The sequence below is a fragment of the Urtica dioica genome, chromosome 2 (assembly GCF_054948205.1).
Source record: "Urtica dioica subsp. dioica isolate 48M chromosome 2, U.dioica_male_clone48M_v1_H2, whole genome shotgun sequence".
Classification (NCBI taxonomy): Eukaryota; Viridiplantae; Streptophyta; class Magnoliopsida; order Rosales; family Urticaceae; genus Urtica; species Urtica dioica.
This window is the reverse complement of record NC_142757.1, coordinates 51,776,383-51,796,636: the sequence shown is the minus strand read 5'-3', so window position 1 is coordinate 51,796,636 and position 20,254 is coordinate 51,776,383. Positions and strand designations below refer to the sequence as shown.

The 20,254-nt window shown below is 33.2% G+C and overlaps 2 protein-coding genes and 1 pseudogene across 3 annotated transcripts in view; 2 read left to right on the top strand and 1 right to left on the bottom strand.

Moving 5' to 3' along the window:
- Positions 1-508: 508 nt before the first annotated feature.
- Positions 509-3,002, bottom strand: LOC149405466 (putative glutathione S-transferase). Its single transcript, XM_089607209.1, has 2 exons — positions 2,644-3,002; positions 509-975 (listed from the first exon to the last, which is right to left on the bottom strand). Exons 1-2 carry the CDS (start codon positions 2,956-2,958, stop codon positions 619-621), a joined length of 672 nt encoding a protein of 223 aa, XP_089463335.1. The 5' UTR covers positions 2,959-3,002; the 3' UTR covers positions 509-618.
- Positions 3,003-12,598: 9,596 nt separating this feature from the next.
- LOC149405465 (feruloyl CoA ortho-hydroxylase F6H1-3 pseudogene) lies at positions 12,599-14,549 on the top strand (annotated as a pseudogene). Its single transcript, XR_016295573.1, has 2 exons — positions 12,599-13,113; positions 13,974-14,549. The product of XR_016295573.1 is annotated as a feruloyl CoA ortho-hydroxylase F6H1-3 pseudogene (transcript).
- A 3,567-nt stretch (positions 14,550-18,116) lies between these two features.
- The window catches only part of LOC149405464 (uncharacterized), a 7,138-nt gene continuing 5,000 nt past the window's right edge, over positions 18,117-20,254 (top strand). The window contains exon 1 of the mRNA XM_089607833.1: positions 18,117-18,707. Coding sequence (XP_089463959.1) covers positions 18,117-18,707 — 591 coding nt within the window. The remainder of the gene's footprint in view (positions 18,708-20,254) is intronic.

The following is a 20,254-nucleotide window of genomic DNA, read 5'->3' as shown; positions in this document are numbered from 1 at the left end:
GTATTATAAAACTTTGTTTTTATTGAATGTTATCATAAACATCATACGTGGTTTAAGAATCATATAGTTTACAAATTAAAAATTAAAGATATAGGTATTTATGTATATATATATATTTTTATCACATTTTTTTCCGTTCGGTTTTTCATCGGCTTGTCGGTTTTTCATGGAAAACGACATTTGAATACGGTAAATCAATTTCCATTTTTCACATGTTTTCCGTTCGATTTTCCATCGGCTTGTTGACTTTTCGTAAATCAAAAGACTCGAAATGGTGTCGAAAACGGCATTTCGAACTTTGTTTTGAACTAGACTTTAAAAATCTTAATATTTTCGTTTTATAAGAATTTATTATTTATTTTTCGTTTTATAAGAATCTTAATATAAATATTGTTTTAGTTAGTTTAACAAATTTTGGGAGTTTTGTATGAAAGAAAAAAAAAATACATTTGGAATAATATTCGTTGCCCTCTAGAAATTGCAGCAATTATTCAAAAATACCAAATCATAACAAGAGACGTTTATTAATACCATAGAGAAGTGAAAAGTCAAGTACAACATAACAAACAAGGTACATATAGTGATTTATTTGGACCACATTTGTTCATACAAAAACGGTCACTTGGAGGAATTCGAAGCACCCTCGATGCGGGCTCGAAAGATAGCCTTGAGCTCGTCCCTCGGAGGCAGACATAGCTTGACGACCTCGTGGCTCACGAGCTCTTTGCTCCATCGACATAGCTCGGGAAAATTCTCTTCATTTAAGATCTCGATTCCGAAGAGCTCTTGGATTGCTCGGAGCCAATAGGCGACGAAATTCCCCGCGATGTCTGCGAGGCCGAGGGTCTCGCCTCCAAAGTACTTCTTGTCTTTGACTTCGTTCTCTAGGACTTTCAAAAGCGTTGTCGCTTCTGAAACGTTCTTCTCGCGATCTTCTTCCTTGCCCCAACACGCTGTCCACAGCGTGGGAAGGCACTGGAAAGTAATTGAGGCTTTAGAGTTGGATGAGAATATCATAATTAATTTAATTTATTTTGTTTATTAAAGAACATGTGCTTGGTTAGAATAATAAATCAAATTAGAAATTAAACTTGTGCTACGTCCTAGTGAGGGTTCCTTCCTAAGAATTTAGGAGCTTAATTAATAAAAAAAATTAATAACTTGATCCCTAGATCGTTATAAAAGCGAGCTATTTCTGTTTGTGAGAACATACTACTTCCCCGGAGTTTTGTTTTGTTTTTTGTTTTTTTTGTTTTTTTGTTTTTTTTTTTAGGCAGTGGGGATTGAACCAACGACCTCCACACAGGAGGTGGTGTGGAATTACCACTAGGCTATCCTAGGTACCACTACTTCCCCGGAGTTTTAAAATTCATATTTTTGTTGTTAACTTTATGATATTCTTTTCAGTTTAGTCCAAATTTCTACGATTTTATTAATTTAAAATGATAATTTTACATCTCTATCTTTAATGGTCTATAAAAAATATAATTTAATTATAGAGAAGTTCCACTGCATAATTAATGACAATTCTACCCACTACCATACAATATATGTTTCAAGTTATTGTTCAAATAAAAGAATACTCGAGCCAATTTAGAACTCACAAGCCCAGTGAACTATTAACTATTTTTTTTTATTTCGTAAAATAACGGATGTCTATAATTTTTCTAGAAAGTTATTTCGTAAATTATATTTCTTGATGTTTACAGGTTTGTTTTTCTAGTTTATTTTATTCGGCTTGATCCAGCTTTTTTTATTATTTATTTTTATTTTTATTTTATTTTTTATAAACAGTTTCATTTAGAATTTTAAGGCTTCTTTATAATTTCAATTTAAAATACCGATATTTGTGAATTTTTTTGAAAGTCAATATTCATAGAATGATCAGCAATAGCATAAACTAAAACTAAACAAGGATATGGCGAAATTTCCTCCTTAATCAAAGAGACCCAAATTAAGCTCGAAATTAACCAGTAATAAACCCGTACTGTCAAAACCCAAAATATAAACTTTAAAAGTTAAGCCTAAACTAAAATTTAACTCCGGATCCTCTCTGTTTTTTTTTTTTTGGTGTCTTCCCCATCGAAATGAATCATGTTATCATTTTATTAAATTAATAATTGATATTTATTTAAAAATAAAATAATATAATTAAATTAATTTATTTTGATCGGAAACCAGTACCTAAAGTCCTACGTAGTTTTCAACGCAAAATGATTAAATTAATATACATTCATTAAGCTCGAATTTTTTTGAAAGTCAATATTCATAGAATGATCAGCATAAACTAAAATTAAACAAGGATTTGGCGAAATTTCCTCCCAAGTCAAAGAGACCCAAATTAAGCTCGAAATTAAATAGTAATAAACCCGTACTGTCAAAACCCGAAATATATAAACTTTAAAAGTTAAGCCTAAAACTAAAATTTAACTCCGGATCCTCTCTGTGTTTTTTTTTTTCAAATCAAAATGAATCATGTTATCATTTTATTAAATTAATAAGAATTGATATTTATTTAAAAATAAAATAATTTAATTAAATTAATTTATTTTGATCGGAAACCAGTACCTAAAGTACTACGTAGTTTTCAACGCAAGATGATTAAATTAATTAAATTAAATTAAATTAATATACATTCATTACCTTTTCATCAATGAATCGAGCCCAAAAGCGTGCCTGAGCTCTTTCAAAGGGGTCACTGGGAAGAATGGGACAGTTTGGCCAAGTCTCGTCAATGTATTCAACGATGACAAGAGACTCAGCGATGGCTCTTTCGTTGTGGACCAGAACCGGGACTTTTTTGTGAACCGGGTTGTATTTAAGAAGCCATGGACTCTTGTTAGTCAACTCTTCTTCAAAGTATTTGTAGTCAACGCCTTTCAGCTTCAGTGCTATTTCCACTCTCCGGCTAAAAGGGCTCGCCCAAATACCGTACAGCTTCACTTCTTCACTCATCATGAACCCAAAAAAAAAAAAAAACGTGCTCTACTGTGTTGAGATCTTGGACTGTTTATATAGTCGTTTATTGGGCTTTGATTAGTTTTTCTTATGCGTCATTGCTGATATAATATGTTAAGGCAAGTCAAAGAATACCTACTCTCTCCATTTATCAAGACAAACAACGTACATAATGACGTGTAGAGCATGTCCTATGTATGTTTAAAATACTATAAAGTTGAGCCACGCGGTTGAAAGATTACTATCACAAAATGTTTGGAACTACGCAGGCTATTATAATATTTTCGTGTTCTAGATCGTACCTCGTTCTATGGGTACTGAAATTGGAATTTTCGTGTTCGCTCTCCACAATAAAAAGTGGTACTGAAATTTTGTTTGGAAATTCTATTTATATTTTGGGGTATTTTTAATTCTTTTTTCGAAAGTTAAGAGTATATTTTAAAATCTTTCATGAATTTTTATTTTATTTAATGTTCAGAAATTTTTTTCTTTATATTAAATGAAACTATATACAATAAAAAAGTCAAAACATGTTTACGCCAAAAAAAAAAAAATGTAAAATGGTTTGCCGTCGTTTTCACTTAAAGAGGAAAATAATAGTCGAATGACAAACACAGATAAGAAGCTCTTCTCGCCAAGCTACGAGCCAGTGTCCCATAACGAGAACCTCTTCTCGCCAAGCAGGCTGATAAGTGCATTTCATATACATGATAAATTTATCGTGAACTATTAAATCGAAACGAGTGTTTAGTTTTTAGTTTTCTTTATTTTTATAGGTGTTTAATGAGTTACGAGGCTTTTTTAGGATAATTGAACAATTTTGGGGTTCAAGATTTTTCGGACAAGTTAGAGAGAAATAAGAAACACAGCGTCGTTTTCTGCATGATTTTGAGATTTTAAATTAAATATTTTGGTTAAATCATTTCTAGTACTAATAAATAAAAGTTCCATCAGGTATATAGCCACATTTACAGTTTGACATTGTTAAATAACCAACGTTTCGTAAATCTTAGGTAAATAGCCATTTCTATATATTTACAAACGGAAATATTAGGTAAATAGCCACTTTCATGTATTAGGCCACGTCATTTTTATGCATATTTATCTAAAATTTACGAAACGTTGTCTATATAGTAATCACAAACGTTTTAGTTGGCTAGTTACATAATTTTTTATTAAATAAATATTTCTCTTAACTTTTAAACGAATATTTATTTGCAAAAATTAGACATCAAATCAAGAAATCGTTGTATTGTCGACCTTATTTCAATTTTCACAGTAATGTCATAATAATAAATCGTTTTTCCTAAAAAAATTATTAATCCAAAGTAAATCATTTATATGTAACAAAAATGGACTACCTAGTTGTCGAAGTCAAAGTCGGTGGTGGAGGAGTAGTCAAATGTGATAACAACAATTTATTAAGTGGTGTGCTATTTTTTAAGATCCATTAAGTGTATAATCACACTTTGAAATTGCTATTTAGCTAATGTTTGGTAAATATTTGATAATTCGAAACCTCAATTAGGTGACGTGCCCGATGGCCAATAATGGCCCCCATTTGAAGAAATTTTCAATGGCCAATGACCAGATTAAAGAAGTTCTCACTGGATACTGACATATTTCCCATTAGAATTATTATTAGTTTAAATTGTGTTAAGATAATTTCACCCACACAAGTGAACATCTCATCTAGTCAAGTAATATAGTGTAACAAATATGACTATCGTACCAAGAAAATTAGCAAATATCAGAGTGAACTACTTTAACTAGTAATTCGAATTAAGTCTATGGTAGTTGAGATATTGACAAATAGACAATTTGATCCCACAAGTAAACTCGAAACCTCAATTAGGTGACGTGCCCGATTGCTAATAATGGCCTCCATTTGAAGAAATTTTCAATGGCCAATGACCAATTCAAAGAAGTTCTCACTGGATACTGATATATTTCCCATCAGAATTATTATTAGTTTAAATTGTGTTAAGATAATTTCACCCACACAAGTGAACTTCTCATCTAATCAAGTAATATAGTGTAACAAATATGACTATCGATCCCACGAAAATTAGCAAATATCAGAGTGAACTACTTTAACTAGTAATTCAAATTAAGTCTATGGTAATTGAGATATTGACAAATAGACAATTCGATCCCACAAGTAAACTCAAAAACTTTTCGTAAATGGGATCGGGCTTTTTCCACTCCTCAATTAGGTGACGTGCCCGATGGCCAATAATGGCCCCCATTTGAAGAAATTTTCAATGGCCAATGACTAATTCAAAGAAGTTCTCACTGGATACTGACATATTTCCCATCAGAATTATTATTAGTTTAAATTGTGTTAAGATAATTTCACCCACACAAGTGAACATCTCATCTAATCAAGTAATATAGTGTAACAAATATGACTATCGATCCCACGAAAATTAGCAAATATCAGAGTGAACTACTTTAACTAGTAATTCGAATTAAGTCTATGGTAATTGAGATATTGACAAATAGCACAATTCGATCCCACAAGTAAACTCGAAACCTCAATTAGGTGACGTGCCCGATGGCCAATAATGACCCCCATTTGAAGAAATTTTCAATGGCCAATGACTAATTCAAAGAAGTTCTCACTGGATACTGACATATTTCCCATCAGAATTATTATTAGTTTAAATTGTGTTAAGATAATTTCACCCACACAAGTGAACATCTCATCTAATCAAGTAATATAGTGTAACAAATATGACTACCGTACCAAGAAAATTAGCAAATATCAGAGTGAACTACTTTAACTAGTAATTCGAATTAAGTCTATGGTAATTGAGATATTGACAAATAGACAATTTGATCCCACAAGTAAATTTGAAACCTCAATTAGGTGACGTGCCCGATGGCCAATAATGGCCCCCATTTGAAGAAATTTTCAATGGCCAATGACCAATTCAAAGAAGTTCTCACTGGATACTGACATATTTCCCATCAGAATTATTACTAGTTTAAATTGTGTTAAGATAATTTCACCAACACAAGTGAACATCTCATCTAATCAAGTAATATAGTGTAACAAATATGACTATCGATCCCACGAAAATGAGCAAATATCAGAGTGAACTACTTTAACTAGTAATTCGAATTAAGTCTATGGTAATTGAGATATTGATTAATTAAATAAAAACACGCAAAATTAAAATGGGTTTAAAATATGAGATAAAGTAAGGCCAAACCGACTACATCGATGCTTATTTATTGTGACGACCCGACTTTTCGGACCGTCTTACTTATCCTACTTTTTAAACTTTAGAAAACTTGGAGGATTTTTTTTTTAAACCCATCGAAACAAGGGGAACCAAAACTTTAAAGATCTTAAAAAGAAATAAAACATTAAGAAAAATTAAGATCACATTTAAAACAAATTAATTAGAAAAATACTTAACCAAAATTGAAAAATATGAAATACTAATTTTAAAATAAAAATAGTAGCGAACTATTAAAACATAATCCAAGATATAAAACTTAACCAAAATATAAAACTCTTTAAAACTTCGACATAAATGAAAATAAAAACCTTTAAAAATTATTTCTTAAAAACTCGTAGCGGAAGACTTATTTCTTAATAACGAAAACAAAACTTTAAACTTTATTTCTTAATAACTCGTAGCGGAAGACTTAATTCGTGAATGGAATCCATGACCCAACCCTCTCGCTATCGACGCCGCTAGTCCGTCCTGCTCAGTTTCTTGTAAGATGTTTACCTACAACACAGACGTATATTTTTTTCGAAGAGATGAGCTTACGCTCAGCGAGAATAATATAAAGCTCACAAAATAAAAAGAGTAATGCAATGCATGAACCGGTTATTAGTATTTTAAAACTAAACGGTGACTTGATCCTTTTTTTTTTCTTGATTCTATCAACTTTTAATTCGGGGTGCCCCTAGGGTAGTCGTACCTATTTCAGTGCACACTTTAGAGACGAAGATATGGGGTTGCAAGGTCCCACACTTCGTTCTATCTTATAAACTTATTAGGGCCTCGGCCCGAGAAATTTCCCCATTTGGGCCCGTAAGTCGGCTCGAGAAATTCTTCTTAAGACCTCCGTAGCTCGAGACGGTACGACTCTCTTGCTTATCTTTATCTTTTCACTTTTTTTTTGGTTACATGCACGAATGACGTATGACATACAATAAACATGATAACATGACTAGAAAAAGTACATGATATAAGTAATCTAATTTATAACATATCATCACATAACATACCATACCATATCATATCATCACAAAACATACCATACCATATCATATCATCACATAACATACCATATCATACCATATCATATGATCATAAACTCAGCATATCATAACACACATATGTCAAACAATCAAACAATAACAAATTCAAAAAAATATTATAAACTCATTCAGATCAGATAATACTTAATATATTTTTGAACTAATCTGTGTTGTAGTGAGATTATTCTCACATTCGTTTCGGAAATTACGACCGTTGGTCGATGACGGCTCGAGAAAACTAGATGGGTCGAAAAAGCTACGCGACTCGGAACCTAATCGATGGAAAAAAAATTATTAAGCTACTGTTGAAGAAGTTCTAAAGACAACTCAGGTTCTGAAAATTTTCAAAAACGACTTTCAAAGTGAAATTACCAAAATACCCTTGGCTATTAGGGTTTCGGTGAAAAATTAAAACTCTGAGAAAACTTCTGTAAAAATTACAGTACGTATAAAACATAATTTGAATCACTTTTTGTAAAGGCATCACGGCCAAAATAAGTTTTTAACTATTTATTAAAAATAAAAGAAGTGCTAAAATCTAACTTTAAAATTTTTGTCAAAAACTGTCTGCGCACCGTTTTGAAAATAATCAGAAAATATTCTGTATTTGATAAAAATATTTTTCGATTAAAGGGTTAGATAGAGCGAATTTAAACCTAAATTTTTCAAAAAGAATCAACGCAAAACCAAATTTGTTGAATCCACAGTAAACGTTTAAAGTCTGAAAATCGGGAATAGGTCTCAGGTCTGTGCACTGATTTAAAAATAATCAGAAAATATTCTGTATTTCATAAAATATTTTTCGATTAAATATTTAGATAGAAGACACTTAAATCTAACTTTTCCAAAAAGAATCGATGCAAAATAACAATTTTTGAAACCACAATAAGTGTTTTAAAAATGATTTTGATAGAATCCGAACCAAAACTTTATTTTGATCTATAAACTCTTTTAAAAAATAAAACAACAAACACATAAGAAATTAATTTGAGAAGACCAAAATAAATCAAAATAAAGTGTTTGTTGTTAAGATCTTTAAAGTTTTGGTTCCCCTTGTTTCGATGCGTTTAATAAAAAATCCTCCAAGTTTTCTAACGAATTTTCTAAAGTTTAAAAAGTAAGATAAGTAAGACGGTCCGAAAAGTCGGGTCGTCACACCTGTTGTGCGGCTAACGCTGCTTGTAGCTCGCTAACCATTGGATCTGGAACGCGCCTCGATGACGAGCTCTCGTCCTGAGCCTGAGTCAAGAGATACGAGGATATCGGGATCGAGGGACCTATCCCGACATACCAATCTTGACGTTGCCCGAGAATAGTATCCATCGCATACTGCTCCACCTGGTCTATGTCAAACGTTTGGCCTGACTCCGCTGCTTGTTGCTGAATATCCTCGACTTGAGTTCTAATTCGCGCCTTCAAACATATTTTTCTTATTTAAAGTTACTATTTCATTTCATGTTGAATCAACTAAACCAAACTAATCACAAATTCATTAATTTAATTTTAACCTAAACTTAATTTTATACTAAACATGTCACAAAGTATCAAAACGTACATGTCACAAAACACAATTAAAACTTAATTTTAACCTAAACTAATCAAATTATTAAACATGTGAAATTATCAATTACAATTACTAATCAATTTCAAAGTAGCATATTACAATTACAATTTTAATTTCATTAACTAATCTTAAACTAAACAACCTATTCATGTAATTAGTAGACTAATTACAATTCCTAATTGCTAAATTACAATAAATCAAAACTATTTAAAACAAAACAAATTTAAACTAAACACTAACCTAAGCATATTACTATATCACAAACTATATCAAAACATGTCAAAAAATAATGAAAACTTAATTTTAACCTAAACTAATCACATTATTAAACAATTGAAGATATCATATTAATACTAATTAAGTTACAATCAATTTAAACTTTTAACCTAAACTAATAGAATTATTAAACTTAACCAAATTACTAAAAATGTGAAATTATCAAATTAATACTAATTAAGTTACACATTAAAACTAATCTAATCCAATTAAAATTACTTAACACAATATACAAATTAATTCCTAACACATATAAACTAAACACACAATATACAATATACTAATTACACATATATACAATATACAATAAACTCTATACAATATATATATATATATATATATATATATATATATATATACAATATATACATACTGAAACAGAAAAAAAGGACTAACCTGCCTGCGCCGGAGAGGCAGCAGGCCACGACGGAGACACGGACAACGGCGCTGCAGAGACTTGGCAGCGGGGGGCTGAGCGCACGGCGAGGTTCGGAGGCGCTCGGGACGAGGCTGTGAGGCATATATATATATATACAATATATACATACTGAAACAGAAAAAAAGGACTAACTTGCCTGCGCCGGAGAGGCAGCAGGCCACGACGGAGACACGGACAACGGCGCTGCAGAGACTTGGCAGCGGGGGGCTGAGCGCACGGCGAGGTTCGGAGGCGCTCGGGACGAGGCTGCGAGGCAGGGAGAAAGAGAGACATCCTGAGTTTAAGCAACAACAATTTCAGTGAGTGAGAGAGAGAGAAATACCGGTGGAGAGGTCGCAGAAGGGCCGACGGCGGAGAAATACCGGTGGAGAGGTCGCGTGGCGGAGGTCGTGGTCTCAGAGAGAGAGAGAGAGAGAGAGAGAGAGAGAGAGAGCTGTAAGAGAGGTTTTGGGGTGGCTTTAATGGTTGTGGAGAGGCGTTGGTGGTTGTGAAGGTCGTTGTAGTGGTTTGTGGTGGTGGAGAGGCCGGAGAAGAGTAGAATCGCGAGAGAGAGCTTTTTTTTAAAAACGGCCGAATACAGTGGAGAAGACGAAGTGCAGAAGATTTGATTTTATAGAAAAACCTAAATTATAGGTGTGACTTTGTCGGATCCGATGATTCTTTCCTGTGCGATTAGTCGCACCCGATAACTTATCCGGTGCGACTAGTCGCATCGGATGATATTAAAAAAAAATTAAATCAGAAAGCCACGTCATAACTGAATGAAAAAATAAGGGAGAGAATTTGTCCGCTTAAAATTTTAAACAATCAGGTGCGACTTTGTCGCACTTAATTTTTTTTTTAACTATCTGGTGCGAAAAGTCGCACCTGATACTCAAAAGAAAAAATAGTTTAAGCGAAATTTTTTGGACTTCTGGTTGACATACTGGTGCGACTAGTCGTACCCGAAAGTCATTTAGATGCGACTAGTCGCATCTAATAGTCATGCGCATCAGAAAACCAAATTTGTAGTAGTGAATATTAAAGTAATAATAAAAAAGCATACGAGAAAGTTCTCACTGTTGCCTAGGGCGGCGCAAAAAAACCGGTAAAACCGTAAATCGGACCGAACCGTTGGTTTTTTAGGCCGCTGGTCCGGTTTTAAACGGTTTAAAATTTCACCGGTCCGGTCTGGTCCAATTTGAACCTTTAAACAGTCCGATCCGGTCTAAAAAGTCTAAACCGCGGTTTACACCGGACCGGACCGGAGCGGTTAGTATTTAAATAAATAAATTAATAAAAAAATATGTATAAAACGGTCCGGTCTAAGACGGTGCGGTCTAAAGCGGTCCAAAACGGTCTAAAAGAAAACCGGACCGGTTATTATTTAAGAAAAATATAAATTAAAAATAGGCTAAAATAAAACGGCCGGTTGAAAACGGTCTAAAACGATCTAACGGTCCAAAACGGTCCGATCTAAAACGGTTTAAACCGGACCGGACCGTTGTAATCGGTTCGGTCCGGTCCGACTTTTTTTTCTTATTTGTTTCGGTCCGATTTAATTTTCTTAAAACCGTTTATACCGGTTTGGTTTGATTTTTTGACCGGTTTTACACCGGATTGGACTGTGCACACCCTACAATTGCCCATAGTGTCGCAACAAGAATGTCGAAATCAGAGAGAGAGAGAGAGAGAGAGAGAGAGAGATCTTTATCAAAACGTAAGCGAATCGGACAGTTTTGTACGCACAAGCAAAAAAAATCTTGTATATAATATGAAAATGTAAAATGACGATAGATGTGGAAAAACACAGAAGATTAATTAAGTTATAAAAGAAGAGGATTACAAAAAAAAAAGTAAAGAGAGAGAGAGAGAGGGAGAAACTTTTGTTCCACGTTTGGAATATTACACATATATATTATTTTATATTATATATATATATATATATTCAGCTTTTACATATCGTCTGATTCAGTGGCGGACCCACGTTGAAGGCCCAAGAGGCCTGGGCCCCCTCCAAAAAAAAAAAAATTCAGGCTTAATTTTTTTTTTTTTTTTTTTCCGGCCAAAATTCAGTTTTGGCCCCCCCGCCACCCCCCCCGCCTTCCGAGTCTGGATCCGCCACTGGTCTGATTGGAGAAAAGTATCATGGCTCTCTCTCTCTCTCTCTCTCTCTCTCAAAAAGTTGGTTCAATAATTTGGGGCCAAAAATAAAATATGAGGCTTTAAATAATAATTTATTTTATTATGACTAAAATTTAGTTAAGTTTGAGACATTAAAAGTTATAAACCATATCAAATTAATTAGGAAAAAAAAAAAATCTACAGAAACAATTATAAAGGTTTTATTTACGAAGATTTGCTCAAGGGCGTGACCGTTTCAAAAAATTTTACGAGCAAATAGTCATAAAATTTTAGAGTGGGGGATAGATTTGATAAATAAATAAAATTTAGAGAATAGGTATTCATAAACATTAAATCATCTGAAAATCACAAGTATGGTCGCCAATAAAATGTAAAGAGAGAATTATTAGAGCAGAGCTACGTGGCGCTCAAAAGGGTTGAATTCAAAATGTCATATAAGTTTTGTTAAAATATTTTATAGTGATAGTGATAGGATTATAATAGTCAATAAAGAAGTAATAACAATATCTGTCGCACTGTGTGTTACATAGCATAACCTAGTGGTAATTCCACACCACTTCTTGTGTGAAGGTCGTGAGTTCAATCACCACTGCAACAAAGCCGCCTTAAAAAAAAAAAATATCTGTCACACTACCCCCTACACTCAGTCACTACACACATGTTATTCGTGCTTGACTCAATGCACGAAAATTTCGGAGAGAAAAACCATATCAAATTAATTAGGAAAAAACAAATATCTACAGAAACAATTATAAAGGTTTTATTTACGAAGATTTGCTCAAGGGCATGACCGTTTCAAAATACCAAACCACCTAATATATATCACTGTATAATTCGTGCCTGTCTCAGGATATATACATAGCCATAGGTGCCAAAGATATACAAACTTATCACAAGAGACCAACTCTTCTCAATACATTATATACCTCTTTCATATATTTCAGAAACAATAATGGTTTCAAGTTCAACTACAAACAGCACTGACACTGACACCTCTAAGTACATTGCTGAATTCGTGATCAAGAAAGGACTTGGAGTGAAGGGTCTCTCCGAAACCGGCCTCAAAACCCTTCCCACTCAATACATTCAGCCGATGAGAGAGAGGATCGACGTGGACGACGTCGTGGCCGGAGAAGCGATTCCGATCATCGACATGTCGGGTTCGGACGATGAGAAGATTGCGAGCTCGATCTGCGACGCGGCGGAGAGATGGGGCTTCTTTCAGATCGTGAACCACGGCGTTCCTCTCGAGACTCTGGAGAGGGTTCAAGCCGCGACTCACCGTTTCTTCGGGATGCCAGCCGAGGAGAAGAACAAGTATTCGAAGGAGAATTCGGAGTCGAACAACGTGCGATACGGCACGAGCTTCACTCCTCAGGCCGAGAAGGCATTGGAATGGAAGGACTTTCTCAGTCTCTTCTTCGTCTCCGAGGAAGAAGCTTCGGCTTTGTGGCCATCATCGTGCCGGTACGTAACTTCATAAAATTGCATCTCAAAACCAGCTAGCATAAACTCTCATCGTTATAGATTTGAACAAAATAGTCATATGAAAGAAATCGATTACTAAAAAAATCTAAGTTTTATTTATTGGTAAAAAAAAAAATTAAAATTACGTTGTCCAATAAAATTTACAAAAAATTAGAAAAATAGCAAATTTAAACGTTTCATATTGCTAAATAACGAGGGTTTGGTAAATATTAAGTAAATAGCCAATTTTATATATTTACAAACGTAAATATTAAGCCACGTCATCATTTATGGCTATTTATCTAATATTTATCAAACCTTAACTATTTAGCAATTTTCAACGTTTAAGTTGGCTATTTTGCTAAATTACCCTAAAATTTATTATGTACATGTTTAGTACACTTTAATAGACTTTCTGTATTTATCCAATAAAATTAGAAATTGATACCTATTAATACCTTAATAATTATTAAGAAGCTTACTAAACTTTGATATAGAAAAAAAAATTATTTATTTTAGAAGAAATTATATCAAAATAGCCAAATAGCTACTCTCCATTAAAGAAATAGTTTAACGTATGCATATGTCTTCATTATATGATACATGTGTCATGTCTTAGTAATTGATTACTTTTTAATTTTTTTAAAATAATTTGACTAGAATTTCAACGTAGTGGGTTTGAATTGACTATATGTCTAACTCGATCTCCCTTTATTTTAAGTAGTTTTATGTTTGATATTTATTTCCTAAATTTTATTTTTTTTACACCTAGATCCCCTTAAATTTATTATGTACCTCCGTCTTTGATAGCATTACGAACATGAATTTTGGAATATTGACAAATTCATTGCTATTTTCAGGGACGAAGCCATCGAATTCATGAAGAAGAGTGAAGGGGTGACCAAGAAACTACTTGAGGTGCTAATGAAGAGGCTAAACGTGAAAGAAATAGACTCCCAAAAGGAAAACATGCTTATGGGTTCTAAGAGAATCAACATAAACTATTACCCTATTTGTCCGAACCCCGAGCTCACCGTCGGAGTCGGTCGTCACTCCGATGTCTCAACGCTCACAATCCTCCTCCAAGACGGGATCGGAGGACTTTACGTTTGCGACGAGAAGAGAGATAGTTGGATTCACGTCCCGCCGATCAAAGGTTCGCTTGTGATCAATATCGGCGACGCGCTTCAGATCATAAGCAATGGACGGTACAGAAGCGTCGAGCACAGAGTCGCTGCCAATGGAAGCAGCAACAGAATTTCGGTGCCGATATTTGTGAATCCGAGGCCTTGTGATGTCATCGGTCCTTTGCCGGAGATTCTGGCCACGGGAGAGAAGGCGATATATAAGGAAGTTTTGTACTCCGATTATGTCAAGCACTTCTTTAGGAAGGGTCACGATGGAAAAGAAACGGTCGACTTTGCAAAGATATAATAAACAAAATAATAGCAAAATATCCAACTTAAATGTTTGAGTTTAGTAAAATAACTAACGTTTCGTAAATTTTATGTAAATAGTCACTGCATTTTATTTACAAGTGTATTTTTACAAAAATACCCATAAATAAGTTCAATTTTTTTTTTTTGGTATTTATGAATATTTTTGTAAATATACGCTTGTAAATAAGCGCAAATAAAATGCAATGTGACTATTTAACTAAAATTTACAAAACATAGACCCTATAATAAAATCATTCAAAACAAGTAAACTTCACTACACTTATTGCTGTACCTGTACTACGTAGTGGTTAAATATTCCTTCCGTTAATTAATATTTTTTCATGCTTGTGATTCAATCATTGTAGGGAAATAATACCAAATATTGATTCGTATCAACGTTTAATGTATATTATCCTCTCTTGTAATGTTTTTGGCCGTACATCTTATATAGAAAAAAATATACAAAATAAGGATTTGAAAATTAATTGAAAAACGAAATAGTAAAGTTTCAAATTTTTAGCAAAATAGTCAAAGTTACACTACGTAAATATATTTTGACGATAAATTCAAATATCGAATGTTGTATATAAACAATTTATCACATTTAAATAGCAAAAAATTGCCTACGTAAGCCACCTAAACTATAGGAATTGTAAATTAGCCAATCTTTGCTAAATACTTTGTAAATAGCCAACTTGCATACGTGACAGCCTAGCTATTAACTACTTTTTTTTTTACATGTTTGACTGGATTAAATAAGTATTTTATTAATCTGTTTATAAGTTAACTTGACTATTTACAATAAATTAACGAAAAGTGGGCTATATCCCAATTCACTATAACTGTGTGGCTATATAATTTAATAACCCTTTAAATAATTTATCCACATGGTCAAACTTAAGCTACTCTACGAATATGTTAGTTTCAATCTATTCAGTTACAAGACTCATTTTTTTTAAAAAAATATGATGAAAATAACAAGGAGTATTAGGTTTACACTTGCTAACTTAGAATGGATTTTTTTTTTAATTTTTTTTTTACCACATCTTCTTACTTAAAAATCCTTATCTTAAGAAGAATAATAGCATTATTCGTAGCATTAATATTTTACAGAAACAATTGAATATTCTTGTGATTTACGATATGAAACCATTTGGCAAGGGGATCTTAAAATAGTTTTGGACTAAACTAAAGATTGTTACATTTTCAATAGACCTAACCAAATGGAAGTGTGTAAAAAAGACAGTTTATTAACATTCAAAGTATCAAATTCCACTCCAAATTCTTACGATGGTTCCACTCCAAATTCTTGTCATTTAAGAAGATTTATCTAAGACGCAACGAGATCCAAAAATTCATGCAATTCGACGGAGAGTTTTTTTTTTTTTATAAGGCGTGAGTCCGCTTCAAATATCTGGAACGAAGATGGCCTAACCACTGAATTCTGGATCATTATCCCAAAAACGAAAAAAAAAACATGATTCAAAGACCAATATCAATGCCTTCGATGAAAGTTATTCACCGAACAAATCGTGTTTTTGGTGGAATAGAGCTAATGCTAGTGATGAGTGCTCACAATAATACAGAAAATGTGTATGTTTCATTTTGGCATATGTGAAACGTGAATTCTGACAATATTGAAAGGCAATGATAGTAGTACATATATGTAAACTGTATACTTATTAAATAAAATCTGTACGTACATATTATGTAATAGTGAAAGGAAAAGAAAAAGAGCCTAGTCAAGACATCTAAATATCTTTTCTCAAAAAAAAAAAAAAAGGACATCTAAATATCTTAGCTAGCTATAATATCTTGATTGCTATAGTGTATTTTATGCAATGTATATATTATTAAAAAAAATTCTTCCTGATAATCATGCATAAGAAACTGGCTAGATGTGTGTGTCAATATAATACGCACTATTACAAGTTTTGGGTTCTAGAACGGTTGTAAAATTATTTGTTATAAAAGATTTACAATAGTAATTTCTACAACGGTTCAAAAACTTCTTAGAAATTATAAAAAATGAACTTTCTACAATAATTCTGTAGAGTTGTAGACAATTAGTAGCAACACATATATTTCGATGTGATGCTATATTATTTTATCTGCAACGAGATAATCTACAACGGTAGGATCATACCTAGAGACGGAGTCAGGAAAAGCTCGCCAGAAGAAGCTAATTTTAAAAAAAAAATCAGAGGAGCTAATTTATAAATTTTCAAAGTAAAAAATATAAATTTTTTTAAAAATGGGTCAAATATGTAAATTTTCAAGATAAAATGTGTAAATTATTTTAAAAATGAACAAAAAGTGTAAAATAATTTTTTTGGGAGGCTCTGAACCTACTGTAGCTCCGTCCCCTGATCATATACCGTTGTGTAGAACCTCACCGTAGCGTTGTTTAAAGCAAATCAAATGAGAGAGTGTATTAATGATTGATTAGTTGTCCTATAGTAGTTTTTTTTTTTTCTTAATATTTCATTATGAACGTCATGTAATCATATAGCATACATAACAATTAATAAATATATTGAACGACCAACTAATCATGGCGAAATTGATCGAGTCTCGTCAATAAGAATATTCGATTGCTTCTGCCAAATATCCTATGAAAAATAATATCATTTTTTTTAAAAGTACAGGGACCTCAATCCTTGCTAAAAACATGATAAAAAATTAAATCCATTCTAATATACCAAGTATAAAACCTGACTCCCTTGTTATTTTCGTATTAAAAAAAATTAATTACATATTTCCCCCCAACTCTTTGGCATGCCTCCTCAAGTAAGAAAAATAGCATCCGTGCCCTTGTAATCTTGCATTGACGAAATCGTACCCCTTCCGTCAAAATCTAAATGATGGCGAAAAAAAATCAGGGTAAAATAGTATTCTTCCTCTTATTCATTCTTTTGTTTTATTTTTTTATTATTGTTTAACAATATAAAATTGAAAATTAAATCTTAAAATTAAAGCCTTTAACGATCTCCGCTCTTCATCGTTCTTGGTTCTCTATCTGATGTATTGGGAGACCCACACTTGAATCCCTCACCGTTCTTGGTTCTTTATCACAGTTTTCCCTTGTCGGTCGTGAAATTGGTCAAACCCATGTGGTAGCGAAGCTCGTCCTCTGAGTCTGCGTACGTGATGTCGAACTTGACTTGTGAGAATAAAATCCGGTAAGATTTGCACCTGAGATTTGCTGGAGACGATCATCGTTCTTGAGATTCGCCTAAGGATCTGTGGGTGTCCAAAACCCCGCGAATCGTCCAAGGCATTTGGTCGACCTATAATCGGCGGAGACCTGAATCGCCGGGCTAAGCCCGTCAATGTTGGGTTATTTTAATCTAGACTTGGTCATATTTGTTAGTTTTAATTTTGTTAAATTCCTTTTTATTATTAAAAAAAAAAGAATAGAAAATCTCTCCATAATTATTTTTTCCTTGCAAATCAAATTCCTTCTCCTATTTTTCTCTATTGTTGTAGAAACTATGTGTGTGTCTATGACTTTGATGTATTGATTCAGGGACCATATCCAACAAGTGGTATCAGAGAGCCAGGATGCCGAAGCAAATGCCGTCGCCGAGCCGGGTCGTCGCAGATGTAGCGATGCAAAAGGGCGGGAGAGAGCGAGTCATGACGCTTCAATATCCGTTGCTCACGCGGAGCAACTACGGTGCATGGTCGATCAAGATGCGGGTCAACTTGCAAGCTCAAGGTGTGTGGAATGCTATCGAGCATGACGATGTTGACGACCAAACGGATAGATTGGCTCTCGCTGCCATCTATCAAGGAGTCCCGGAAGATTTGCTCCTAACGTTGGCGGAGAAGGACTCGGCCAAGGAAGCGGGGGAGATGCTCAAGACGATGCACATGGGCGCGGAGCGCGTCAAGGAGGCGAAGGTGCAAACCTTGAAGAGTGAATTCGAGGTGCTTCGCATGAAAAATGGCGAGTCGGTGGATGACTTTGCCATGAAGTTGACGGCGATTGTCAACAGCATCCGAGCATTGGGCGACAAAGTAGAAGAGGTCTACGTCGTCAAGAAACTTCTCCGGGCCGTCCCGCCAAATTTTTTGCAGATCGTGACGTCGATCGAGCAATTTGGCGATTTCAAGACCATGACCATGGAAGAGATGATAGGTCGTCTCAAGGTTCACGAAGTGTGAAACCCCGAAATTCAACATTGTAGATAACGTTATGAATTTTATAGATTAAGATTTAAGTCTTTTTTTTTTTATATTGATGTATTTTTTTTATGTCACATATATGTATGTGAGTGAAGAAGAATATATATATATATATATATATATATATATAATTATATGTGTGGAATTTAAATACCACACCCATTTATATAAAATAAAAAAATAAAAAGGAAATATACTAGGTATTTTCTTTTTGATATGGTTAAAGATATATATTATATATTTATATATAATAGATATGCGGGCGAATGTAATATTATATATATATATATATATATATATATATTTATAGTAAATCATATATTTGGTTTACGATCAACTGTTGCATATATATAGCAACAAGTTGAAAACTGTGTTCCACCTAGAGCCAAAGAAATAATAATAAATTAAAAGTTATTTGTTATTTGCTTATATATTAAAGAGTAACATCAGGAGTACGTGTAATCTTGTTTCCTAACTATATATTATATATTTTAAAATTCTTAAAATAAAAACAAGAAGTAATAAGAAGCTTTAACCACGTTACATTAGGGTTTGTTTGTTTTTTTTTTTCTATAGCGCACCCTATTTCTTTTCTTCCAGACTCTCTCACGATCTATCTCCCACCTATTCATCTCTATCCCACTTTGTCTTTCCCTCAAAACAATAACCACCCGTTTTCAAAACCTCTCCTATTTAGGAGTGTTAGGAGTGAACTTTTCTTCAATTAGAGAGGTAATTTTGTGGTCTTGGTGCTTTCATACTCTTCTTTGTTCTTATGATTTAATACTGTTTATGGAGAAGAAAAGAATAGGCTGAAGGTTTATGAAATAAGTTTCGAGCAGTGACAAAGTCAATTTTTGTTAAAATAGCTATGACTGTTTTTTAAGCTAATATTTTTACAGCGTCTACTTCCATATGTTTTTCAGTCGTGGTTTAAATTTTATAATTTTTAAAGCTATGAATATTATTTTATGAGTTTTATCCAAACAGTGCATACACTGATTTTTCCGGTCCGCCAAATTTTGAAAAAAAACGTTCTTGGTTTAAATATCTCTAAATTTCTTTTTAATCTAAAACTTTAATATGAGATTCATTTATATGATATCATTTTGTGATCTAAGTTTTAGAATTTTTTTTGGATGCACAAAGAATATTTTCGGATTTATTTTCGAGCAGCGCGCAGACTCGTTTTAAATCAGTCCTCTAAAAAAAAGAGCGACTTTTTGTGTTTTAAGCCTCTAATATTTTATTTAATGTTCCAAACCAATTTCGACCACGTCACTTCAGGAGAAAATGTTCAAAATATTTTTGACCTCTTATAGTAATTTTTCCAGTTTTGTTTTCAAAGTTTTATTTTTCCCGAGCCCAAGGGTATTTAAGTGATTTTTTCTTTCAGCTGCAATCAAGAAAATTTGCAGAATCCTAGTAGTGTATTAAATGTTATAATTAGCATAAAGTTAACTATCGATTCATTCGATTAGGTTCTGAGTTATTTAAAGCGTCTGTTTCCG

Excerpts from the sequence above, each read along its gene's own strand:
- LOC149405466 (XM_089607209.1), bottom strand. The coding sequence starts at position 2,958 with ATGATGAGTGAAGAAGTGAAGCTGTACGGTATTTGGGCGAGCCCTTTT. Across the intron at positions 976-2,643 it reads CTCGATTCATTGATGAAAAG|TGCCTTCCCACGCTGTGGAC; the intron begins GTAATGAATGTA and ends ATTACTTTCCAG.